This window comes from Mytilus edulis, chromosome 6 (genome assembly GCF_963676685.1).
Source record: "Mytilus edulis chromosome 6, xbMytEdul2.2, whole genome shotgun sequence".
Taxonomy (NCBI): domain Eukaryota; kingdom Metazoa; phylum Mollusca; class Bivalvia; order Mytilida; family Mytilidae; genus Mytilus; species Mytilus edulis.
In genome coordinates this window covers 65,531,734-65,556,617 of record NC_092349.1, presented here as the reverse complement: position 1 = coordinate 65,556,617, position 24,884 = coordinate 65,531,734, and the positions used below count along the sequence as shown (strand labels likewise).

Below are 24,884 nucleotides of genomic sequence, written 5' to 3'. Positions count from 1 at the left end.
GTCTTATAACTCAAAAACCAAAGCATTAAGAGCAAATCTGACAGGAAGTAAAATTGTTGATCAGGTCACGATCTATCTGCCCTGGAATTTTCAGATGAATCGGATAATCAGTTGTTAGGTTGCTGCCCCTGAATTGGTAATTTTGAGGAAATTTTGCTGTTTTTTTGTTATTATCTTGAATATTATTATAGATAGAGATAAACTGTAAACAGCAATAATGTACAGCAAAGTAAGAACTGAAAATAAGTCAGTATGACCAAAATAGTCAATTGACCCCCTAAGGAGTTATTGCCCTTCATAGTCAATTTTTAACAATTTTCTTAAAATTTGAAGATTTTCAATAACATTTTCCACAGAAAGTACTGTTATAGATAGAGATAATTGTAAGCAGCAAGAATGTTTAGTAAAGTAAGATCTGCAAACACATCACCATCACCAAAACACAATTTTGTCATGAATCCATCCGTGTCCATTGTTTAATATTCACATAGACCAAGGTGAGCGACACAGGCTCTTTAGAGCCTCTAGTTTTTCAAATTGATTATTTAAGTTTTCGGTGTAGAAGAAATTTGTATTTTTACAGTTGTTACGTTAATGTGCAATGCTATTTGTCAACAGATGAACATTTATTTAGATTACTAAAGGATCTTTGTAGAGTCCCCTGTCATCAATTCCAATCTTTTCAAATGCGTTGCAGCACATACTATATGAAATCGAACAAGCTTAGAAGTTTTTGCAAGGAAATAAATCAAGATTTTATAATTATAAGGAGTCAAAACAGATAAAAGAAAATGTAGCTGATGGTTGCATAATTATTATCTTTTTTTGCTCTCTCAAAGTTTATTCTCTTTCATGCAGAAAGAGCAAGAGCCGTTACAACATATGCAAAGTAAATTTACAGAAATTTCAGTCAAACACTGGTACACGATTTCATATTACATTCATTTTTTTATAGTCTAAGAGTTAAGCCATTTTCAATTAATATTTTATAGTGTGTCTTTTCAATTGTAATGTTATACTGCTGTATCAGTTTTAGGGTGAAGGTTGGCGCCTGTTAAAACGTTCAAACCCGCTGCATTTATTATATGCACCTGTCCTAATTCAGGAATTTAAGTCAGGAACAGTGCTTGTCGTTTGTTGGTATGTTTGATAAATGTTTCTCGTTCAAAATAAAAAAAATTAAAAAAAAAAGATGTGGTGTGATTGCCAATGAGACAACTCTTTATAGGAGACCAGATGACACTGAAATTAATAAAAATGGTCACAGTAGATCCTTCATCAATTAGCAAAGCCCATACCGTATAGTCAGCTATAAAAGACCCCGAAATGACAAATATAAACCGTTTTAAGATTCAAACGAAAAAACTAACGTCCTAATTAATGTACAAAAAAAAATGAACGGGAAACAAATATGTAACACGGCACAAAACGACAACCACTGAATTACAGGCTCTAGACTTGGGACAGGCACATATGTACGTAATGTGACGGGGTTAAACATGTTAACGGAGTCCCAACCATCCCCTAACCTGGAACAGTGGTGTTATAGTACAACATAAGAACGAACTGTAAAAATCATTTGAAAAAGGCTTATCTGTATATTCGTCTCAACAGTATTTCATGTACCTTGGAGGAACACACAAATATATATGATCTTCTCTTTATTTCATAGCAACGTTATGTTACATATATATCTTTGGCTTTTAAAGCCAAGACGCAAAGATATGCTGCTTTAGTTTAACTTTGGTTAAGTTTAATTGGTAATTAAACTAAATTAATTTGTGTGGAACTTATGCCTAATTAGCTATAAAACATTTTGTTGATTGATAAAGATCGTTAATCATCTAGTGTTAACTAGATATATAAGTCCCTGACCTGTGAAGTGGAGCTGTAGGAGACTTTATTATATTTGTTTGTCTATCTGTCTTGTAGTCTTTTTTGTCTGTCTGTCTGGTGGTCTTGTTTGTCTTGTCTGTCTGGTGGTCTTCTCTGTATATCTGTCTGGTGGTCTTGTGTGTCTGTCTTGTAGTCTTTTTTGTCTGTCTGTCTGGTGGTCTTGTTTGTTTTGTCTGTCTGGTGGTCTTGTTTGTCTTGTCTGTCTGGTGGTCTTGTCTATATATCTGTTTGGTGGTCTTGTCTGTCTGTCTGTTTGATGGTCTAGTCTGGTTGTCTTGTCTGTCTGTCTGTTTGATGGTCTAGTCTGGTTGTCTTGTCTGTATATCTTTCTGACTGTTTTATATGTCTGTCTGTCTGGTGTTCTTGTCTGTCTGTCTGTTTATCTGGTATTTCTGTCTGTCTGGGTCCGTGTATATCTGCGTCCAATCGTTTTTCGTTTTGAAATATCAAAAACAAAAAACAAAAAACGAAAGTGTTTTCATTTGACGTTTTTGATTTCTTAAAAACCAAAATGAAAAACAAAAGTTTTTCGTTTTTCGTTTTTGATGTCACAAAACAAAAAACGAAAAACAAAAGTATTTCTCAAAAACTAAAATCGAAAAATGAAAGTGTTTTCAATTTATCTTTCCCCTACACTGTTTAGTTGTCATTCAAAAAATGACAATGTTGTCATTTGTCATTCATTTAAAGGTCGTTAAAGTATACATGCACAGCGGTTGTCATATCAATACTACTTTAATCGAAGATAATGTCGACGGATGCAAAAGTCTTTATCAATCTAAACAATAAGGGTGCGTGATTATTACTTTTAAGTTTGGAGAGGTTAATCTAAGATGATAATAAAGAAGCGTAACTAGCCTCTTTTACAAATAAAGCAAACTATATATTGTTGGCGAGGGAAGGGCTCAAGGACCCTAGAAGACAAAAGGCGAGGAGAGCTACTTTGATAGATCAGGTTGACTGATAAGCTGTCTATATAAAGTAATGGGATAATGCATGGCATGAAGACATCACCAAATCACCGTATGCAATACTCAAAAAGACATTCAGAGCTTACCATATAGTCATCAACTACCCACCAACAGGCCGTGAGCTTTGGTTGACTCTTAACTCAAATCCAACAGCACAGCAAAATGTCAAAATATTCTATTCAAACTGGGTGACCTGGGAGAAAAACATTGAAATTTTCCAAAGAAATACACACACCCCTCAACTTTTAATAAGGAGATTTGGTATTAATGCAAATGAGTCAACTATCCCATAAAGTTCAAATGTAGTGGATGTAAGCAATTATATATAGGCAATCATATAATCTTCAACAATGAGAAAAAACATCCGGTATTGTCGGCTACATTAGTCCATGAATTGAAAAATATGAAACAGTTCAATTGAGAAAAATAACGACCTATTCTAAAACAACATTAATTACGAAAAACACATATAAAAGACATCAACAAACGACAATCACTGAACTACATGCTCCTGAGTTGGAGCAGGCACATGCAATATATTGTGGCGTTTAACATGCTTGTTAGCAGCTGGGACAGTTTTGTTACAGCACAGCATAAGAACAAACTATACAAATCAGTGGAAAGGGCTTAACGCATGAGATCGATACAAAACAGAAGAAAAAAAAGGTTTAACAAAAACACATACCGAATGTGGCAGGCTATTTTTACCTCATTTTCAAACAATCAAAGTACTGAAGTACTGAACATTGAATGACTACAAGTTCTTTTGGATTGTCACAAGCACTTGTCTCAGAAAAAAAATCACATCACTATACCTGAAAGTGAAGTTAATGTACAGATATAATTTTTTTGAAACTCAGTACACATATTCTATATCATATGATCTTTTTAATTTTAATGCCAAATATAGAGTTCTGACCCTCAATTCAACGGTCCACTAGACATGGAAAATGATATTGCGAGTGGGGCATTTATGTACTATGGACACATTCTTATTCAAATCCTTTATAAAGAAGTCAAGAAATTTACTACAGATAATACTACATTTGTAAATTAGACGAACTAATCTAATTAAAAGGAATATCACTGATTTCGTTATACTTATGTGTATGAGAAAATTAATATATTTATTAATTTTAATAAGATTGTTGAACGAACGCGTTCAATCTTAGGATTTTATTCTTGTCAATTTTTCCGAGCAGAGCGAGTCGAAAACAATTAAAGAGACGTCTTTCAAGCCAAAGTTAATATGTTTGCTATACACACATATGTTTTATTAAACTTGGCAATCAATTATTAATAAAAAAAAATACAGTCCTAGATAATAAAAAGTCATAAAACATTTGGTCTAGTAATAAAAAAATCACACAAAAAAACAGTAATTGTCGTGTGTTGATGTCGTTCTCGCTTCTCGTTTTTTAGCTCACCTGGCCCGAAAGGTCAAGTGAGCTTTTCTCAAAGATTGGCGTCCGTCGTCCGTCGTTGTAACTTTTACAAAAATATTTTCCTGAAACTACTGAGCCAAATTCAACCAAACTTGGCCACCATCATCATTGGGGTATCTAGTATAAAAATGTGTCCGGTGACCTGGCCAACTAACCAAGATGGTCGCCATGACTAAAAATAGAGCATAGGAGTAAAATGTAGATTTTGGCTTATATCTCAGAAACCAAAGCATTAAGAGCAAATCTGACATGGGGTAAAATTGTTTATTAGGTCATTATCCTTTATAGTCAATTTTTAACAATTTTCATAAATTTGTACATTTTTACAAAATGTTTTCCACTGAAACTACTAGGCTAAGTTCATTATAGATAGAGATAATTGTAAGCATAAAAAATGTTTAGTAAAGTAAGATCTACGAACACATCACCATCAGCAAAACTCATAGACCAAGGGGAGCGACACAGGCTCTTTAGAGCATCGAGTTATATATATAGTTTAGACCTTTGGTTTTCCCGTTTGAATGGTTTTACACTAGTCATTTTGGGGGATCCTTATAACTTACTATTCGGTGTGAGCCGAGGATTTGTGTTGAAGAGGGTACTTTAACCTATAATAGGGTCCTTCTACACACTGTGACTTGGATGGAGAGTTGTCTCATTGGCACTCATACCACATCTTCTTATATCTATGTAGTATTTCGATATGTTTAATTGGGGTCTGGAGCTGGCATATCAGTTACTGCTAGTAGTTCTTTGTTAATTTATGAATCATATTCATTTTGTGTAGTTTCTTTTGTTTACTATTTTGTCATCGGATTCGGATTTCTTTTAAACTGAGTTTTCCTGTGCATATTGTTGTGTGTTTGTTTATTCTACATGAGCTAGATATAGTTGTATAGCGGGAGGGTTGAGATCTCACAAAGCATGTTAAGCCCTGCCGTATTTTTGCGCCTGTCCCAAGACAGGAGACTTTGATCTTTGTTAGTTTTTTTATGTTCTTTTTTTTTTATCTAAGTTAAGTGTGACGTCCATTTTCACATAACTAGTATATATTTTTATTTAGAGACGAGCTGAAGCCCGCCTCTGGTTGCGAAAGTTTCTCGTTGTGTTGAAGATTCATTGGTGGCCTTTGGCTGTGCTCTTTGGTTAGGCTGTTGTTTCTTTGACACGTTTTTTATTTCCATTCTCAATTTTATTGATTGATCAATTGATTGATTGATTGATTGATTGATTATTTTACTACAAGCAAAAGTCATGATCATTTGAGAATCCTTTATTTGTATTGTAGTGTTAATTTCACCAATGAAGTTCTACATTAATATTTGTCTTAATATTAAATTTCTTTGTAAACTCTAAAATTACCGTCTGATAATAATAAGACACGCAAGAATAAAAAAAATAATTTGGCCTTCAATGTCTCAACTTTTTTTAATGTTAGTAACTTCATTGTTCAGTTAGATTTCGATTTTGATATAGTTTTTGCAAGTTTCCATAATAGATTTCCGGTAATCGTTCTGCATAAAACCCTATGGGAAAGCACATTGACTTAATTTTCCAAACGTTTATTAGAGAATTCTCGATATGACATAAGACATAAGACATAAAGCTTTATTTAGAGTCGGTATAAGCAAGCAATTACAAACATAAGCTCTGAAGAGCTTGTAAAACCGAATGTGTCAATAACGATATCTGACTTTACTAACGTCATACATAAAGTATACGTAAGAAATCACAATTAAGACTATATTTGAGATTCTAACATGACGTCCTTCAAACGCTTTGAGTACACACCCGTGGTAAAATATGAATATATTTCATGGGCTGTTCCCATTGTACCCCCACGTCATATGCTTTTTTATGAATGAGATACCCGACGTCATAGAACAATGACGTTAGAATGTAAGCATTTTACGGGAAAATACACGCTTGTGAATCCGAAAATCATCACAAGGAAACATACACAAATGATGCTAAAATGTGGCAAAAGCCCTTTATTGTACATCATATAAGACATATAAATAAATTATCATTCAAATTCATCCAAAACTGTCTAAATACATTATTTTAAATAGTTTAAGCATGTCACTAATGCAGTTTGCTCCGTTCTTTTACGCTAGTTTATTAGTGCGTTTATTTATGGGAACGGCAAATATTTGCCTACACCTGGAGCGCTTCGATCCAAAAGAATTGCCGTATGTGTCCTATCAGAATCGAAATAATTCATGGGGGCTTGAATATATCTAGATTTTACCACGGGTTGTCCCTTTATGCCGATATTTTACCCATCGCTATCGCTCAGGGGTAAAATATTTGTCATAAAGGGCCAACCCGTGGTAAAATCACGATATATTCAAGCCCCCATGAATTATTTCTTAATTGAATTGTCTCCCTTTTTCAAAAAAAAAAAAACCTATATCAAAATGCATTAAGCTATAATTTCGCCATTATCTTCATATTTTTCTTAATCTAATTACTAGGATATTTGAATTAAGACAACATTGTTGTACATAGGGAAACGTTTATTTTCAGTTAGGGAATCACGAATACATTGGACAATTAAAACAATCTTGATACTGTACATTTTGTACGTGTAAGTCTTTTTGTTTATAAGAAACAAACCGTTAAAAAACCAGATACAGCCCAATGCCATTAATGGACTGTTTTATGCTTTATGGTCTGGTGTGGTCTTTTTGGAATGTTTTCGTCTTTCATTTTTTTTCATACTTCGTCATCCCGGGCTTTAATATCTCAGATCGTTAATCTATGTCCTAGCTTAGACTATTTCTTACGAGTTATTTAGTGTGAATTGTTGCAACTGTCTTTTTAAATCGATTTTTACCGAATGCTGTTGCTGTTTCTAAACTTATGAGAACATTTTGAGTCGGTAAACATGTTTGTCCACCGCCAGAATTTGTGCTAGGTCATATGCTACTCAGTGCTTGACTTTGTTGATGTTTATAATATTTGTGTGGTTCGCACATGTTTGCTTTCTCATTTTAATTCCCTTGCCTTTCCCTTTCCAAAATAAAGATTTTGTCAGTGCATAATTAGTCGATCTTTTAGCGTGCATGCACGTCTTAAACTTGAAAAAGCAGTTTCGATTTTTTAGTATTTATAGTGATTCTGGTAACTTAAAATTATTGACCATTAAATCTCAAGAAAATTAATATCAGATTATTACATGGCATTTTTCATATCGCATGAATTATCAGCCCTAGGTTCAATATCAGCCCAAGAGCCGCATGGCTCGAGGGCTGATATTGACCGAGGGCTGATAATACATGCGATATGAAAAATGACATGTTATGATCTTTTTATCATATGCTTCAACAGTAGAGAAAAATAACAGATTCATTTATTGCTCCTTTTACGTGGTTCCCGAAGTTTAAAGAGTAAAAAGGTTCACGGCCGTCGGACCCAAAAATTGATACCTTTCTATCATATGCCTCAACAGAGAGAGAGAAAAAAAAAACATTTTAATATGGACGAATCGATAAAAAAATAATTAAACAATATACAGAATGATCATTGTTTGGAAAAGTCAACTTTTTAAAGAAACTTTCTAAATAATGTTTCAGAAAAACTTAAAAAAATGTATTTATTAAATAGTTTTTTTTTTTTTTTTTTTATTATTATTATTTTTTTATTATTTTAATCCATATACTTTTCAGTATTCAAGTAATTGTTTTGTACACTACTTTCTAATGTTTTTCACTGAAAACGTAGCATTGAGGTGTATTTTCCGGAATTGGCCGAGTATTACCGGAATGCCATGTGATAACGTTACGGAAAGGCATGTGATAACAATCAAAGCATGTGATAAACTTTTCATATCAGCCCGCTAAGCACCGATTCGAAAAATATGGAATTTACGTCAATTTAAGGCTATTATCATACGGTAAAATTTATATGTTATTTAGTCTAAGTATATGATAATCGTAATTAATGGAAGCAAAGGAAGGTATAAAGAGCTTATATCCAGTTTATGATTCAATAACTGGAGACACTGCTATACACCTGTTATACTTTGTTTAAAATTCCAAGGGTCAATTATAAAGTCAAAGCATATTATCATTAAACTATTATAATTGAAATAAAAAATCTCATAATACAAATATCATCTCACTTTGTTGACCGTAAATCCACGATTTTCACACCAAAATAGGTTGTATCTTTAATTTAAAGTTGTGTTTGACGTATAGTTATCATAACTAGTATTTTGAAGGTTTTGTTTCTCCGGAAAAAAACCCTTCAGATATACCTTATAGTCAAGTCAGAATCAACATATGTGTGAAATTATAAAAAAAATCAAAAGATAAATATTTATGGTTGATACAAAACTTCATGTGTCGTATATATCTTGTATCAAGATAGTTCTTGTTTGTTTATTGTCGTCAGTACATAATTAAGGCAATCTGAAATTGAGCCCTGGGTCTGGACTAAAGTTAAAAAACAAAAGCCATACGGTAACCAATAGTTGCTTAAAATTAACATTATTTCCCCTGATAGTTAGCTATCTGATTGTTAATACTGTTAGATATCGACGATTCATCTTTTGTGGTTGAACAAAGGATTTTCTTTTATTAATAAGTTTTTGTTTTTTTTTGGCTTCATATATATACTTCATCAAATTGTCTGTACGAAATAAAATGCCCCTCCGCACCAAATATTTAAACACATAAAAAGATGGTTCGTTCCTTCTATGATGTTTATATTAGAAAGAAAAATAACGGAACATCTGATCTGAGTTGCTATCTCCTTGTCATATTCTACCAAACATCTCTTTAAACGAGTATCCACAGTAAGGTTGAAAATATAAATAACGAAGTTATTTTTTGGGAAGAATTTCTTTATACGAAATATCGAATGAAACAAGTGTGGACACAGACTAGCGTGGACAGTATCCAGCATATAAGAGAATTACTTGGTCAAACTCATAAGACCCAAATAAATTCGAACTTGATCTGGATTTTATCATGGACATTTGCCAGCCAGACGATACCACCAGATAGACCACCAGACAGACAGATAAACAGACAGATCACACCACCAGAAAGACAGATATACAGACAAAAAAGACAACCAGACCGACAGGCAAGACCCCCAGACAGTCACAAAAACAAGACCACAAGACAGACACACAAAAAAGACCACCAGACAGACACACAAAAAAGACTACCAAACAAGCACAGACAGACAAGACAATCAGACAGACAACAAGCTAGACAAGACAACCAGACAGACAGCAAGACCAGACCACCAGATAGACAGAAAAGACCACCAGACAGACAGAAAAGACCACCATACAGACAGACAGACAGATAAGACCACCAGTCAGACAGACATACCAGATAAACAGGCAGACAGACAAGAACTCCAGATAAACAGACAGACAGACAAGAACACCAGACAGACAGATATACAAGACAACTAGACTAGACCACCAAACAGACAGACACACAAGACCACCAGACAGATATACAGAGAAGACCACCAGACAGACAAGACAAACAAGACCACCAGACAGACAGACAAAAAAGACTACAAGACAGATAGACAAACAAATATAATAAAGTCTCCTACAGCTCCACTTCACAGGTCAGGGACTTATATATCTAGTTAACACTAGATGATTAACGATCTATATCAATCAACAAAATGTTTTATAGCTGATTAGGCACTAGTCTCACACAAATCAATTTAGTTTAATTACCAATTAAACTTAACCAAACTTAAACTAAATCAGCATATCTTTGCGTCTTGGCTTTAAAAGTCATATATAAATATGTAACATAACGTTGCTATGAAATAAAGAGAAGAGCAAATATATTTGCGGGTTTCAACAATGTACATGAAATACTGTTGAGACCGAATATCTACAGATAAGCCTTTTTCAAATGATTTTTACAGTTCGTTCTTTTGTTGTACTATAAAACCACTGTTCCAGGTTAGGGGAGGGTTGGGACTCCGCCACATTACGTACATATGTGCCTGTCCCAAGTCTAGAGCCTGTAATTCAGTGGTTGTCGTTTGGTGCCGTGTTACATATTTGTTTCTCGTTCATTTTTTTTGTACATTAATTAGGACGTTAGTTATTTCGTTTGAATTGTAAAACGTTTTACATTTGTCATTTCGGGGCCTTCTATAGCTGACTATACGGTATGGGCTTTGCTCATTGATGAAGGCTCTACTGTGATTTATCACACATAGTACATTGTACCAACAAACGACAAGCACTGTCTACCATTATAAGAGCAGTGATAAGCAAACAATTGACGTAAATTTGAGTTGATTTCGTTTTTACGTCAAAAAATGGCGGTGCGACAACCTTGTAAGCCTTTGAAAAATCGCTCATAAATTACCATATATCATTTTTCAGGATATTTGTCTTTAAATTCATAAAACTAAGCAAACTAACATTGATGTAGTAAATACAAATACTAAACTTTTGTTCATTTTAGATAAATGTTTTTTGATTCTCAAATCTGGAATCCCATTTTTTTTCACCATGGGACAGATTTGCCCTTGTAGTATGGAACGCGTTTTTTTATCTATGACATCATAACGTCATAAATAAATGCATCAAAGACTGAATGAAACATTCTGTTTAATAATGGAAAAAAAACGTTTTTCAAAATATTAAATAGTTTTGACAAAAATCATAGTTTAGTGGTTACAATAAATGAAATATGTTACGCGGGACAACCTAAAAATCGCCGTTTTTTTTAAATGAAGCTTCTTGCATGCAGCATAAAACATATTTTCAACAATTATTTTTTTCGTTTTTATTTTAAAGATCGTTATTTTTCAAAATACGTACAATAGCAATGAATATGATATCACAAAATTATATATTTTGGACTTACATCTTGCCAACTACACCGAATTTCCAATGAGGTACGAACATCGCGCGTAACGTCATAACATATGCAACTTAAATTAAAAGATACTGATAAATTTCATTTTATCTATAAAAATCGTAATTTTTTTTTTAGCTTACTGTCAAAAAAATATATATATATCTGTAAAAACAATCACCGACTTACCATCTTACTTATGCAGTCAGTGATTAAGTTCGTAATAGAAATGATTTTTGGAAAAGAAAGACAATCCAAATTAATAATTTTCACTTTCATACGTACAATGTATGTTACAATGACGCTTGAAAGGTATAAATAACATGAAGTTGACGCTTCATACGTACAAATACCATTGTTAAGTTACATTTAATGTATAAAGTAGATACTTATGTCGCTTGTGTTGTTTTCTCTAGTAGAACCCAATGATTTGGCAAGGTGTTGCAACCTGTGGTGTAAAGAAGTTACAGCCGATTGCATTGAGTGTGTAGACAAAGGTAGCATATCCTTGGTTAGCTTGCTTGTATTATTAGGTTAGGTAAGCTACCCTCCTTTAAGAGTAGACTAGTTCGACAGATAACCAATCAATCTGTCTGTAGGACTAGGCTCCTTCTACAGGAGGGTGGTATACATTTGTACCTTACCTAGTTACTTCATAGTTCAGCTAACAAACAAGCGATCCAAAGATACCTTTGTCTACACACTCAATGCAATCGGCTGTAATGAAAATGCGGAGTTTGTGAGACCAGGCTCAAGCAGCCAGTCGGTAGCAGCCACTTTTCAAATATATAAACACAAAGATTGCATAAGACTCAAACGTACTTCAAATGTTTTTATTAATATATAACCACTATATCATCAGTTTTTAATATATAATTAAGCAGTCAAAGACACTATTCAATGAATTTTAAAACTTCATTTCTGGTTCATTTAAGAATTAAATGCTTTTTTTGTTACTTCATTGAGGTACAGTAAAGCGTTGACCGAAATACATTTTGTATGAAACGCTGAAGCGCTTCATTCTAAAAATGTGCGCACGGTCAATCCTTTTACAACCCTATGACGTTACAAAAAGAAGCATTCAATATTTATAGTTACATTTTTTAGCTAGGATCATGAAAACACGATTTTTATCAAGTTTATATTAAATTCACCTTGCACTTTATTGTTGAACCTCGTGTCATCATGAATGATGAATTTCATTGTGTAATGCAATTGCGTAAGGAACATGAGATGTACAGTTAGCCAATCAGAATAACGAATTATAATGAAACATACATCTTATGTAATTATTAGTTATAGAAAGGCAAAATCAATCGCTTTCGATATATCACACAGCGTACTGCCCGCTTTACATTTTAAATAGTCAACACTTTGAGTGTTTATAGAATCGTAAATAATTATGTTTTTTTTTAATGATGGCAAAATTGCACTATTGGGTGAAATAGCTTTCCTTATTATCGGCATCCTGTCAAATAGTTCATGAAAAGTAATAATAATTCTGCATTAAAAGAAAAGAAAGTTGAACTCGTGCTTTAACTTCTTTTTGCCACACAAAACTGTTTTTACAAAACATTCTACCTCTAAACTAGTGGATTTCGTTTAAATATGACTGGACAAAAGGTTTATTTTTTGTATTCAAAGTATGGCGGGCAAGTAAATTATTTATTAGCTCAAAAAAGATTGATCCGTGCTAAATTAACTTGTAATTTTGATCAAGTAGGCCCTAGATCTCTAGCCTACGTTCTCTCCTAGTGCAGATAAACGTATTGCCGCAGAATTTGTTTTATTAACTGTCCGGTAAGGGTTGGGTAGGGTATACGACCTCAACTTTAGACCTACTTTAGAAAGAAAAAAAAACTAAGCAGAACAACACCCTGGATTTTTCTACTGTAGACCCCAGCTACCCAACTTCACTTTGCACCTAGTGAGGACAATTCTTATTACATTTTCGGTAAGGGTGGGGTGTTCGACCCCAACTATGGACCTATCTTTGAAAAATTATAAGCTAAACAGCAACCTTGATTGTTTTTCTCCAGCAGACATCAGCTACCAAGCTCCCCTTTACACATTGTGCGGACAGAAGTATTTCCGTAGACATTTGTTTATTAACTTTTTATGTTATGATGGGGTATGGTGGGTTACTGCGGTCCACTTGAAAAAAAATAGCAGGGACTACAATGTGGTGTGGTCTATGCAGAACAATTACCGGAAATCTATGGTAGTTTGAAAAATAATAGTCTTTTTTATAATGTATTATGTAAAATGTTGGCAAATAATGAAAGCACGCTTCTCAATTAATAGACATAGAAATAAAGAAAAACCGTATGATAACCAATAACAATCTCCCAGAGACAAACTAACGTTCATTAAGGCAACTAGTATGATGGTCTGGATTCGGGGTTCTTAATTTCTGTATTCTTAAATATTTTAGGCCATATTTCTCTATTCTTTATACTTTTTGACAATTATTCTCTTATCATTACATTTAAGCTATTTTATTTATTTCTTAGTCCATTGTCTCTATTATTTATATTTTTTGTCCACTATTCTCAATTCCATAATCCCCACCAACGGCCTCTAGTTAATGTCACCTTATAGTCTTCACAAATAAGCAAAATTAACACCTTATAGACTCTAATGGCAAACCAATTGAAGGCTTTGATATCCCAGTTTGATTGTGAAATTGCGGAAATTTTAAAAATTTGATCAAGCAAAATACATTATCGTCCTCGTAGTTTGTAAAATCTAAAAATTCTAATAATCTTGGATCGACCTTTCTAAACTTAAAAGTAATAGAGTTCACGCACTCATATTGTTCCGATTGCTAAAGACATTTGCATCCGTCGACATTATTTTCGATTAAAGTAGTATTGATCTGACAACCGCTGTGCATGTATACTTTAACGACCTTAACTGAATGACAAATGACAACATTGTCATTTTTTGAATGACAATTAAACAGTGTAGGGGAAAGATAAATTGAATACACTTTCGTTTTTCGTTTTTTGTTTTTGTGAAATCAAAATTGAAAAATGAAAATACTTTTGTTTTTCGTTTTTTGTTTTGTGAAATCAAAAACGAAAAACGAAAACACTTTTGTTTTTCATTTTGGTTTTTAAGAAATCAAAAACGAAAAATGAAAACACTTTCGTTTTTTGTTTTTTTGTTTTTGATATTTCAAAACGAAAGATATACACGGACCTGTCTGATGGTCTTTTCTGTCTATCTGGTGGTCTGGTCTGGCTATCTGTCTGTCTGGTTGTCTTGTCTGGCTTGCTGTCTGTCTGATTGTCTTGTCTGTCTATGTCTGTTTGGTAGTCTTGTTTGTGTGTCTGTCTGATGGTCTTTTTTGTGTGTCTGTCTTGTGGTCTTGTTTGTGTGACTGTCTGGGGGTCTGTCTGATGGTCTTGTCGGTCTGGTGGTCTTATCTGTTTGTATATCTATCTTTCTGGTGGTCTGCTCTGTCTGTTTATCTGTCTTTCTAGTGGTCTATCTGGTGGTATTGTCTGGCTGGCAAATGTCCATGATAAAATCCAGATCAAGTTCGCATTTGTTTGGGTCTTATGAGTTTGACAGAGTAATTCTCTTATATGCTGGATACTGTCCACGCTAGTCTGTGTCCACACTTGTTTCATTCGATATTTCGTAAACGTATTTGCAAGAAGTTCTTCCCAAAAAATAACTTCGTTATTTATATGTTCGACCTTACTGTGAATACTCGTTTAAAGAGATGATTGGTAGAATATGGCAAGGAGATGGCAACTCAGATGTTTCCTTTTTTTCTTTCTAATGTTAACATCATAGAAGGAACGAACCATCTTTTTATGTGTTTTAAATACTTGGTGCGGAGGGGCATTTTATTTTATACAGACAATTTGATGAAGTGTATATATGAAGCCAAAAAAAATCAAACTTTTAAAAAAATCCTTTGTTCAACCAAAAAAGATGAATCGTCGATATTTAACAGTATTAACAATCAGGGGCCGTGTCAAAGAAGCTGTCCTAGGACTAAGACATGGCTTAGGATGGTCTTAGGACTCGTCTTAGTCCTAAGTCGGGTTTACAAAAGTCTCCTAAAATAAGATATGTCCTAAATTTGGTCCTAAAGTTAGGATATACAATTAGGTGTCTTAGGATATTCCTAAAGGTTACATCGTTCTAAAACGTAATATAAACAACAAATATGACATAAACTCAATACTAAAAATACTAATACAATATTAAACTATCATTAGACAAAATTAATAAAAAAAACATTGTTTAGTGTTTGTTAAAGATTTAATTGTATTATATTAAATTATTTCGTGTTGCCTTTTTTGAAGCCTAAACAATACTATCATCATAAGCAACATATTTTAAATAATTCAAATATGGGAAAAAGTTTACTTCTTTTTTACCTAATCCTGATTCGATACATGTAATGAAATCGAGTGGACCTAAGGACAAAACTAGTTTATGCACTACAATTGCAGCACGAATATCACAAAGTTTTGTGACCATTTACTTTTGTTTTCATATTAAATTCATTTATATCTATTATCATATTTAATAACGTATTTATAAGTATTCCGTAAAAACTTTTAACTTTTATTTTGCGTTAATTGTTTTCTATATAAGAGTCATCCTCCCTCTCTTTACATATAGGTTCTAAAATAAAATTCAATCTTATGACATAAAAAATTCTACATATATTTTCAATTAAATAAATGTGTTAGGATGGTCCTAGGACAATCATAGTTAGGACTGTCCTAAGACAGCTTTGTTTTACATCCTAATACATGTCTCAGACACGTCCTAAATAATGTCCTAAGACCTATCTTAGGACAAGTACATGTCCTAGGATACTTTCATTGACACGGCCCCAGATAACTTACTATCAGGGGAATAATGTTTATTTTAAGCAACTATTGGTTTCCGTATGGCCTTCATTTTTTAGCTTTAGTCTAGACCCAGGTCTCAATTTCAGATTGCCTTAATTATGTACTGACGACAAAAAACAATCAAGAGCTGTCTTGATACAAAATATACGACACATGAAGTTTTGTATCAACCATGAATATTTATCTTTTATTTTTTTTTTATAATTTCATACATATGTTGATTCTGACTTGACTATAAGGTATATCTGAAGGTTTTTTTCCGGAGAAAAAAACCTTCAAAATACTAGTTATGATAACTATACGTCAAACACAACTTTAAATTAGAGATACAACCTATTTTGGTGTGAAAATCGTGGATTTACGGTCAACAAAGTGAGATGATATTTGTATTTTGAGATTTTTTATTTCAATTATAATAGTTTAATGATAATATGCTTTGACTTTATAATTAACCCTTGTAATTTTAAACAAAGTATAACAGGTGTATAGCAGTGTCTCCAGTTATTGAATCATAAACTGGATATCAGCTCTTTATACCTTCCTTTTCTTCCATTAATTACGATTATTTTTCTTGAAATTTAATGGTCAATAATTTTAAGTTACCAGAATCACTATAAATACTAAAAAATCGAAACTGCTTTCTCAAGTTTAAGACGTGCATGCACGCTTAAAGATCGACTAATTATGCACTGACAAAATCTTTATTTTGGAAAGGGAAAGGCAAGGGAATTAAAATGAGAAAGCAAACATGTGCGAACCAAACACAAATATTATAAACATCAACAAAGTCAAGCACTGAGTAGCATATGACCTAGCACAAATTCTGGAGGTGGACAAACATGTTTAGCGACTCAAAATGTTCTCCTAAGTTTAGAAACAGCAACAGCATTCGGTAAAAATCGATTTAAAAAGACAGTTGCAACAATTCACACTAAATAACTCGTAAGAAATAGTCTATATAAGCTAGGACATAGATTAACGATCTGAGATATTAAAGCCCGGGATGACGAAGTATGGAAAAAATGAAAGACGAAAACATTTCAAAAAGACCACACCAGACCATAAAGCATAAAACAGTCCATTAATGGCATTGGGCTGTATCTGGTTTTTGATCGGTTTGTTTCTTATAAACAAAAAGACTTACACGTACAGTATCAAGATTGTTTTAATGGTCCAATGTATTCATGATTCCCTAACTGAAAATAGACGTTTTCCCTGTGTACAACAATGTTGTCTCAATTCAAATATCCTAATTAGATTAAGAAAAATATGAAGATAATGGCGAAATTATAGCTGAATGCATTTTAATATGGGTTTTTGTTTTTTTGGAAAAAGGGAGACAATTCAATCTCAAATATAGTCTTAATCGTGATTTCTTACGTTAGTAAATTCAGATATCGAGAATTCTCTATTACCACTGAACTATATAATCAACATTTTTAAATTAAAAAAAATTCACAGACCTTTCCCTTATTACCAGCATTGCCAGTAAAAGTCAAGTTACTGTCAGAACAATACAATATATGATTTGTTCAACCGATAGGTAGATCTGTTATTTTGTTCCAAAACCTGTATTCTTAGATCCATTGTATACTGCAATACTTTTTGTTTTGTGCCTAAGATTATCTTGTGCGAGTAACAGTTTGTTTCATCATAGCAATCTGAAAAGCTTGCAATAGAAAATGTCAAAGAAGTAAATTGACAAATATATCCATTGCTTTTTTTTTGACAAAACCAAGCAGGGTTTTTTAAAGTATAATCTCATAAAATCTAAATTACAAGATGATTTTGGCTATTCAGACAGATTTACAAATATCATAGTATTACTTATGTACTTACCTGCATCTTAAATCTAATCATAATGATATTAAACTGGCAAAATTCATAATTAAATCTAAAAGAAATGTATATAACTATCAGAAGTATACGGCTTTTCAAAGAGTCAAAAATCGTTTGAATGAAAACAACGAAATAACAGAAATAGACGTGCAACAAAAACAAACAACATTTAACGTACATAGAAGCGAACTATTAAATTACAACTATCATATTCCTGACTTGACATAGGACGTACAGAAACATGACAACTACAGATGAAAAAAGAAAAACCACTGTATTTGGCCTGACATATTCGTATAGTTTTAGCATGAAATATCATAGGTCAACTTTTTGCACATAGATCAAGCTAAAGAAATCATTTTATAAACGTGAAATGAAAAAAATAAAAAAATACCTTCTATCAAAGACAAAAAGTGTGACACATGTCTGATACATGATAGTATTTCATCTGTCATTTAAGGTGCAGCCGAGAATGTATGCCCCGAAGGATTACACCGATGTGAATCTGGAACATGTGTAGCAAATGCAGCAGATTGCCCTCAATTAACATCATCATTAGAATTATCTACCGATTTTTATCAGTCAACATCAATGTTAACAGAACCGACACCGTCGGCAATATATACCGAATCAGCTATCACATCATTGGTTAGCAAATCAACGGCATCAGAATTATTTCCGACATCCACAGACGCAGCAGCATCATTCATCGATTCAACTTTATCACATTCTGTCTTCAAAACGGGTATGATATTCTCTACAGATGAAACAATGTCAGCTTCATCATCAAATACACAGTCAGTTGTATCCCTTTCTCCAATACAAACTGTTTCTGAATTATTCGATGAATCAATAATATCATATTCAGTCTCAATTGAACCAACATCGTCATACATTTCTAACAAATATGCAGTTCCGTTGTCATCTGAATCGTCAAGGTCATCAATATATAACGAAATTACAGTTTCCATTCACGATTCTACAGCGTCAACAGTTATAACCGAATCGACAGTAGTAATGTTATCTACCAATTCACAACTTCCCTTTGAAACAAAAATTCAATCTTCATTTTCAGAGGAACAAACATTGATCTTGTCATCACTGTCAACCACATCAACAAAATCGTTTGCATTCTCAATTGAACCAACATCATCAATTGTTGCTACTGCAAAAAAACCTCCAGGATCATCTACTGAATCAACTATCTCATCTTCAAAGGCAACCGAACAATGGATTTTACCACTTTCTATAGATTCAACAGTTCAATTGGCGTCGAATGAACAAACACTTCAATTATCATTAGATGATTCAGCAGTTCATGTTTTATCAACTGTTCAATTAACATTGTCTGAATCAACACTTCAGTTATCTTCGACTGAATCAACAATTCAGTTATCATCAACTGAATCAACATTTCAATTGTCATTAACTGAATCAGCAGTACAATCACCATCAGCTGCATCAGCAGTGCATTTATCATTAAGTAAATCGACAGCTGCGTTATCACCGACTGAATCAACACTTCAATTATCATCAACTGAATCTACAATTCAGTTATCATCGACTGAATCAATAGGCCAATTATCATCAACTGAAACAGCAAATCAGTTATCATTCACTGAATCAACATTTGAATTGTCATCAACTGAATCAGCAGTTCAGTTATCATCGACTGAAGCAGCAGTTGAATTATCATCGATTAAATCAACTATTCAATTGTTGTCAACTGAATTGACAGTTCAGTCATTATCATCGATTGAATCGATAGTTCAGTTATCAAAAACTGAATCAACAGTTCAACTTTTAGCGACTGAATCAATAATTATATCTTCAGTGCCAATTGAACAAACATTACCATTACTTTCTACAGAATCATCAATTCTCTTATCGACGTCTGGCACAACAGTTAAATTATCATCAACTGAATCAATGACATCACTTTATACAGAATCAATAGTTCCTTTCTCATCGGTGGCATCAACATTTCAATTATCATCGAAAGAATCAACGATTCTATCTTCAATTTCAATCGAACAAACAATTTCATCACTTTATTCAGAACCAACTGCTCCCTTTTCGTCGGCTGAATCAACAGTGTCCTTATCATCGACAGAATCAACAGTTTTTGTATCGTCAATCGAATTGATAGTTTCCTTATCTTCGACTGAATCAACAGTGTCTTTATCAACGACTGAATTAACGTCTCCTTTTTCGTCGACTGAATCAACTGTTCTATCTTTGATGTCAATTGAACAAACAACGTCATCGCTTGATTCAGAATCATCAGTTCAATTGTCGCCGACTGAATCAGTTAATCAATTATATTCGACTGATTTCACAGTTCTATCGTCGATGTCAATCGAAAATACAATGTCGTCACTTTCTATAGAATCAAGAGTTTCGTTTTCATCGCTTGAATCAACAGGTCAACTATTATCGACTAAATCAACAATGATACTTTCAATGTCAAATGACCAAACAATGTCATTCCTCTATACTGAATCATCAGTTGCCTTTTCGTCCTATGAATCGACAGTTCCGTTAGTATCGACTGAATCAGCAGTGCGATCTTCCATGCCAATTGATCAAACAACATCATCACTTCTTTTAGAATCAACAATTCTTCTTTCACCAACTGCATCAATTGTAGTATCTTCACAATTACTAACAACAACACCACCAATAGATGGTACCAAACCAGACGATACGAATGATCCAGGTATATGTATAGTCTTTTTTTTTAATAATTTGTGGTATGATTTTCAATGAGAAAACTATTTTTTTCAAATTTATAATATCAAAGAAATCATATTTCAGTTGCAAATTTCATGAGCATATATAATAAACAACGTATTTTCTAGACCCTAATACAATTATGCATTGCATCATATTTACAATTGAACCATATGTAAAACTGCACATCCACCAAGTTTAATGTCTCTGTCTGATCTGGTAATTCTGTAAGGTATATGTACTTGAATAGTTTGAAGTGTGGTGATGTTTTAGGGCTTTTCTCACTTTTCGAATAAATTTGTTCCGAATGTGGGTTTGCCCGGAAATGCACATTTATCGCAGCAAATTTGATGTTTGCTATATTTTGTTTACGTATTATCGGCATTGATATGATACCATTGTCGTTGCCTTCATTTGCTTGTTAATACAAAGTCCCCATATTAACATAAAAGCATATAATTAGATCCTTTATTTAATAATTAAGTTAATTGCATTCCTGCATAAACATTGAAAATTTGCTATCTTGATTGAACAGCAACTACATTACGATACGAATGCAAAGTATACTTCCATAACTCAGTAACTATTATGTACATTTGTAATTGAAGTTATGTTTAAAGCTGGTCATGGTTTAATGAGACATCCCTCAACAACAACAAAAATATAGCACAACGCATTTATTATGTTTTAAAACTATGATCTATAGGTTTAGCAAAGGCCCCAAAACGTTTCGCGCTTATATTAGTATCGCTTAGTTCATTTTTTTTGTTGGCATTCAAGTTTATACTTTTCAAAATGAGGTGAAGAAATCGATTGCAACAAAAAAAACATTTGCAGATACGCCTGTTCCTTTTGTTGATGTGAATATCTTAATTTCCAAGAAAGAAATATTATTTTTAGAATAAGTAAGCCATGTAATTGATTTTATAAACTCTATGAAAAATTGATATGATCATAAAAGAAAAGTCCGCTGATCTTTGCAAAGCGACAATTCCCTACACCTTTTAAATCTGAAAAATTCTTTAAAGAGTGTGTATGAGCACGAAGGGGTGTGAAATAATTTAAATTGTAATAATTCATCAATTGGAAAGAAATATTCATTTATATTTTACAGATTTGATTTTTCTATATGCCGTCATTCCTATAGTATGTGCAATTTTAATCATTTTGGTTGCGACAGTGTTATTCAGAAGTGCAAAGATGAGGTAAGAGTCTTGTGTATGTCAATGTCCAAATACGGGTCTAACAATCTCTAGATCACAATATCATCAATGTGAGCGCCACCTTGCGTTCGAAATGAAAACAGGTGCGAATGTATTTTGAACAGTTCCTGCTTAGCTATGGCGTCATCTATCAGCTCACAGCTGAAATAACTCTTGTGTATGTCGTTTTTTACAGAGATATAGACAATAACTGTTCTGTGTCTTTAAATATCAGCTGGCTAAGAACAAGTGTAATGCCGGCTTCGAAAATATATTTCTCCTGTCACGAGGGGAGTACAAATACAGCTGATGTTTAAAGACACTAAACATGATAGTCTTTATCCTGCAAATAATTTTGTAAATATTTCAATCCCAATCGTTAAATATCTTTTTTTTTAAATAAATCCACATGACTTATACTGTTGACCGCATTATATTAGGTCCCCACATTAAACTGTTATGACGTTTGTAATTTGACATACCGTTCACGTAATAGAAGCAGTTTACCAGGAGACTATACAAATCTATAATACGTTTATTGCTTCATGTTATCTGTTGACCTGCTGTATATGTATAGTTAAAAGGTCGATTGCAGGATAAATAAATGTTAGCTATGATTGAAGGGGTTAATTTTATTTTATTCAGAACAAGGTACACAAGATTTGAAGGAAACTCTAAGTCACATGACTGCCATTCTATAAACACAATATCAACTATTGTTACAGATGACGAGCCAACTGTTTTTCATATGGTTACAGCATACCCGGCAAATAGTAAGTGTGATTAAGAGAAGAGTTAGAATTACTATCTAATACAATAATAAATTGTAAGCATAACACGTTGTTACAATGAGAATTTTGTAAAACTTTGAATTATTTTTCAAATAACAGAAAAGCTTTTGCAATCGAACACAAAATAAGAAACAACAACTCTTATATATAAAATCACCATAAATAGTAATTACGACGTAATGAACCTAATTAAACATCTACTGGTCCGCGTACACATTTATCGTCCTTTAATTTTCGTTGTCCACGAATATAGTCCATAGTGTGGACATTGTGTTGCTTGCAATGTTTTTAGTACCCCTTCAAAATGTATTTCTTCTTGTTTCATGCCTCAAATAGCAAAAAATGGGGATGGAATTACACTGTAAAAAGAATTGGGTCATGCATTTTAAAGTAAAGGAGTGATTTGGTCCAGCTGAAAGAGGTTTAAAATAAGTACTTCGGAAGCTGTCAAAAGATTGCAAGACCTCCTTAACATAGTATTGTCAATATTTTGAGTTAGAGCCGGTATTATATAGTTTTCTATAAGTTTGCCACTGCTGGTGGAGTTTAATTTCCCATGTATATCACCAGCCCAGTAGTCAGCACTTTTTTTGCGTGCATGAATTATCATTGATATGGTCATATTTATAAATTAACTGGTTACAAAACTTATGATTTTTTTTAAATACTTAGGCTTTTCTACCTCAGGAATAGATTATTTTAGCTGTATTTAGCAAAACTTTTAGGAATTTTGGTCCCCACTGCTCTTCAACTTTGTACTTTATTTGGCCTTTTTAACTTTTTTGGATTCGATCGTCACTGACGAGTCTTTTGTAGACGAAACGCGCGTCTGGCATAAAACAAAATTTAATCTTAGTTTCTATCATGTCTATGATAAGTTTATTTGCTATAATTTGTCCCCAAAGTAGTACATGACACAGTAAAAATGTTATTATTGAGAAAGAGCAAGTGGAATTTTTTTTATTTTTATTTATTGTCTAAAAGAAATGCACTTCGATATAACTGTTTACTCGGACCTATTGACCCAAAAACGAATTCATAGCGTGTCCTCAAGTTTCAGTCAAGAAACCAATCATCACATCCGTATTTATCCGTGGTGAGATAATCGTTATTACTTCAATTTTGTGTCAATAACATAGACACAACAATATGCACTTTAAAAGATTTAGTTTAATTTCTCGCCGAATTGAAGCAAACACCAGTGAAGCATAAGACAATACAAGATACTTATGCGTTTTTCATTTATTAAATGTTTACAATTTTATATATGACTATTTCTGTTAAATGACAATATCACGTTAATGCGTTTAAATGTTAATTCTTATATTTTCAAGTTAATTATACCAGTGACGCATGCCAAATTAATAAACCAACTGCGGATTTTTGGTCCTGAAAAGATACCAGTACCTGACTTGACGATCGATCGTGATAATATCTAGCAGCTAAATTTTATTCATAAATTCGTTTTGGAGTATATAGATGATGATGAATAACTTTAGACCGAACAAGACCAGTAATTTACAATTGGGAAAAGTGTATTCTGATTTCGTAATGCAGATCCACCAGCTAGGAAAATACCATAGAACAGAAAGCAAACTTTCTGTACAAGACAATGTTGTAGGAGTGTAAATTATTGTTATATTAGAGTATGTAGTCTGAGAGACAATGTATTAAAGCCTCAAAGTGCAATACTATGTATATCATAAATATATATGTTGTTTTCATCATCAAAATGATAGAGAAAACACTGAATAAATATATCTCACAAATTTATTTAAGATGCCTTCTGATGACAGATATTTCTTGGCTGCGAAATAATGAATACTGGTTTTTCTTTGTCAACATTCATATTAGGTCAATGACTGGTTCTGTTTTAGTCTTCTTCTTTTGTAGTTGTGATTCCCTCTGGGTTTGAATTTTACCCTGATTTGGATATAATCTGATTGGATTTCTGAACTTTGAACATGCATCAGCAATCTATTGTTTCTGTTAACTCAAATTGTAAACTTTCTATTTCTACGTAGGAAACATTCAGTAAAACATCTCTCAAGTGATCCGATACTCCCGGGTCTGTTCTCCTATCATGTATTCTTCTTTGATAGAGGGTTTTTATCAACATTTTACGGACACCATCACGTGTTGAGTGATCTTCATTGAATATCCGTTTCACTGATGATAGCGAATATGTTCCTTATATCGTTTTTACTATTCCGTTCCTTTTTCACGAATATTACCTACGGAATTAGACATATTATTGGGTTTGTACT

General features: G+C 33.0%; 1 protein-coding gene across 1 annotated transcript in view; it reads left to right on the top strand.

Annotated features, from left to right (window-relative positions):
* The window catches only part of LOC139528163 (uncharacterized), a 31,439-nt gene extending 7,066 nt beyond the window's left edge, over positions 1 to 24,373 (top strand). Inside the window, exons 4-7 of the mRNA XM_071324023.1 lie at positions 18,352 to 20,610; positions 21,739 to 21,829; positions 22,472 to 22,599; positions 23,952 to 24,373. Coding sequence (XP_071180124.1) covers positions 18,352 to 20,610; positions 21,739 to 21,829; positions 22,472 to 22,599; positions 23,952 to 24,010 — 2,537 coding nt within the window. The 3' untranslated portion in view covers positions 24,011 to 24,373. The remainder of the gene's footprint in view (positions 1 to 18,351; positions 20,611 to 21,738; positions 21,830 to 22,471; positions 22,600 to 23,951) is intronic.
* Positions 24,374 to 24,884: the final 511 nt, after the last annotated feature.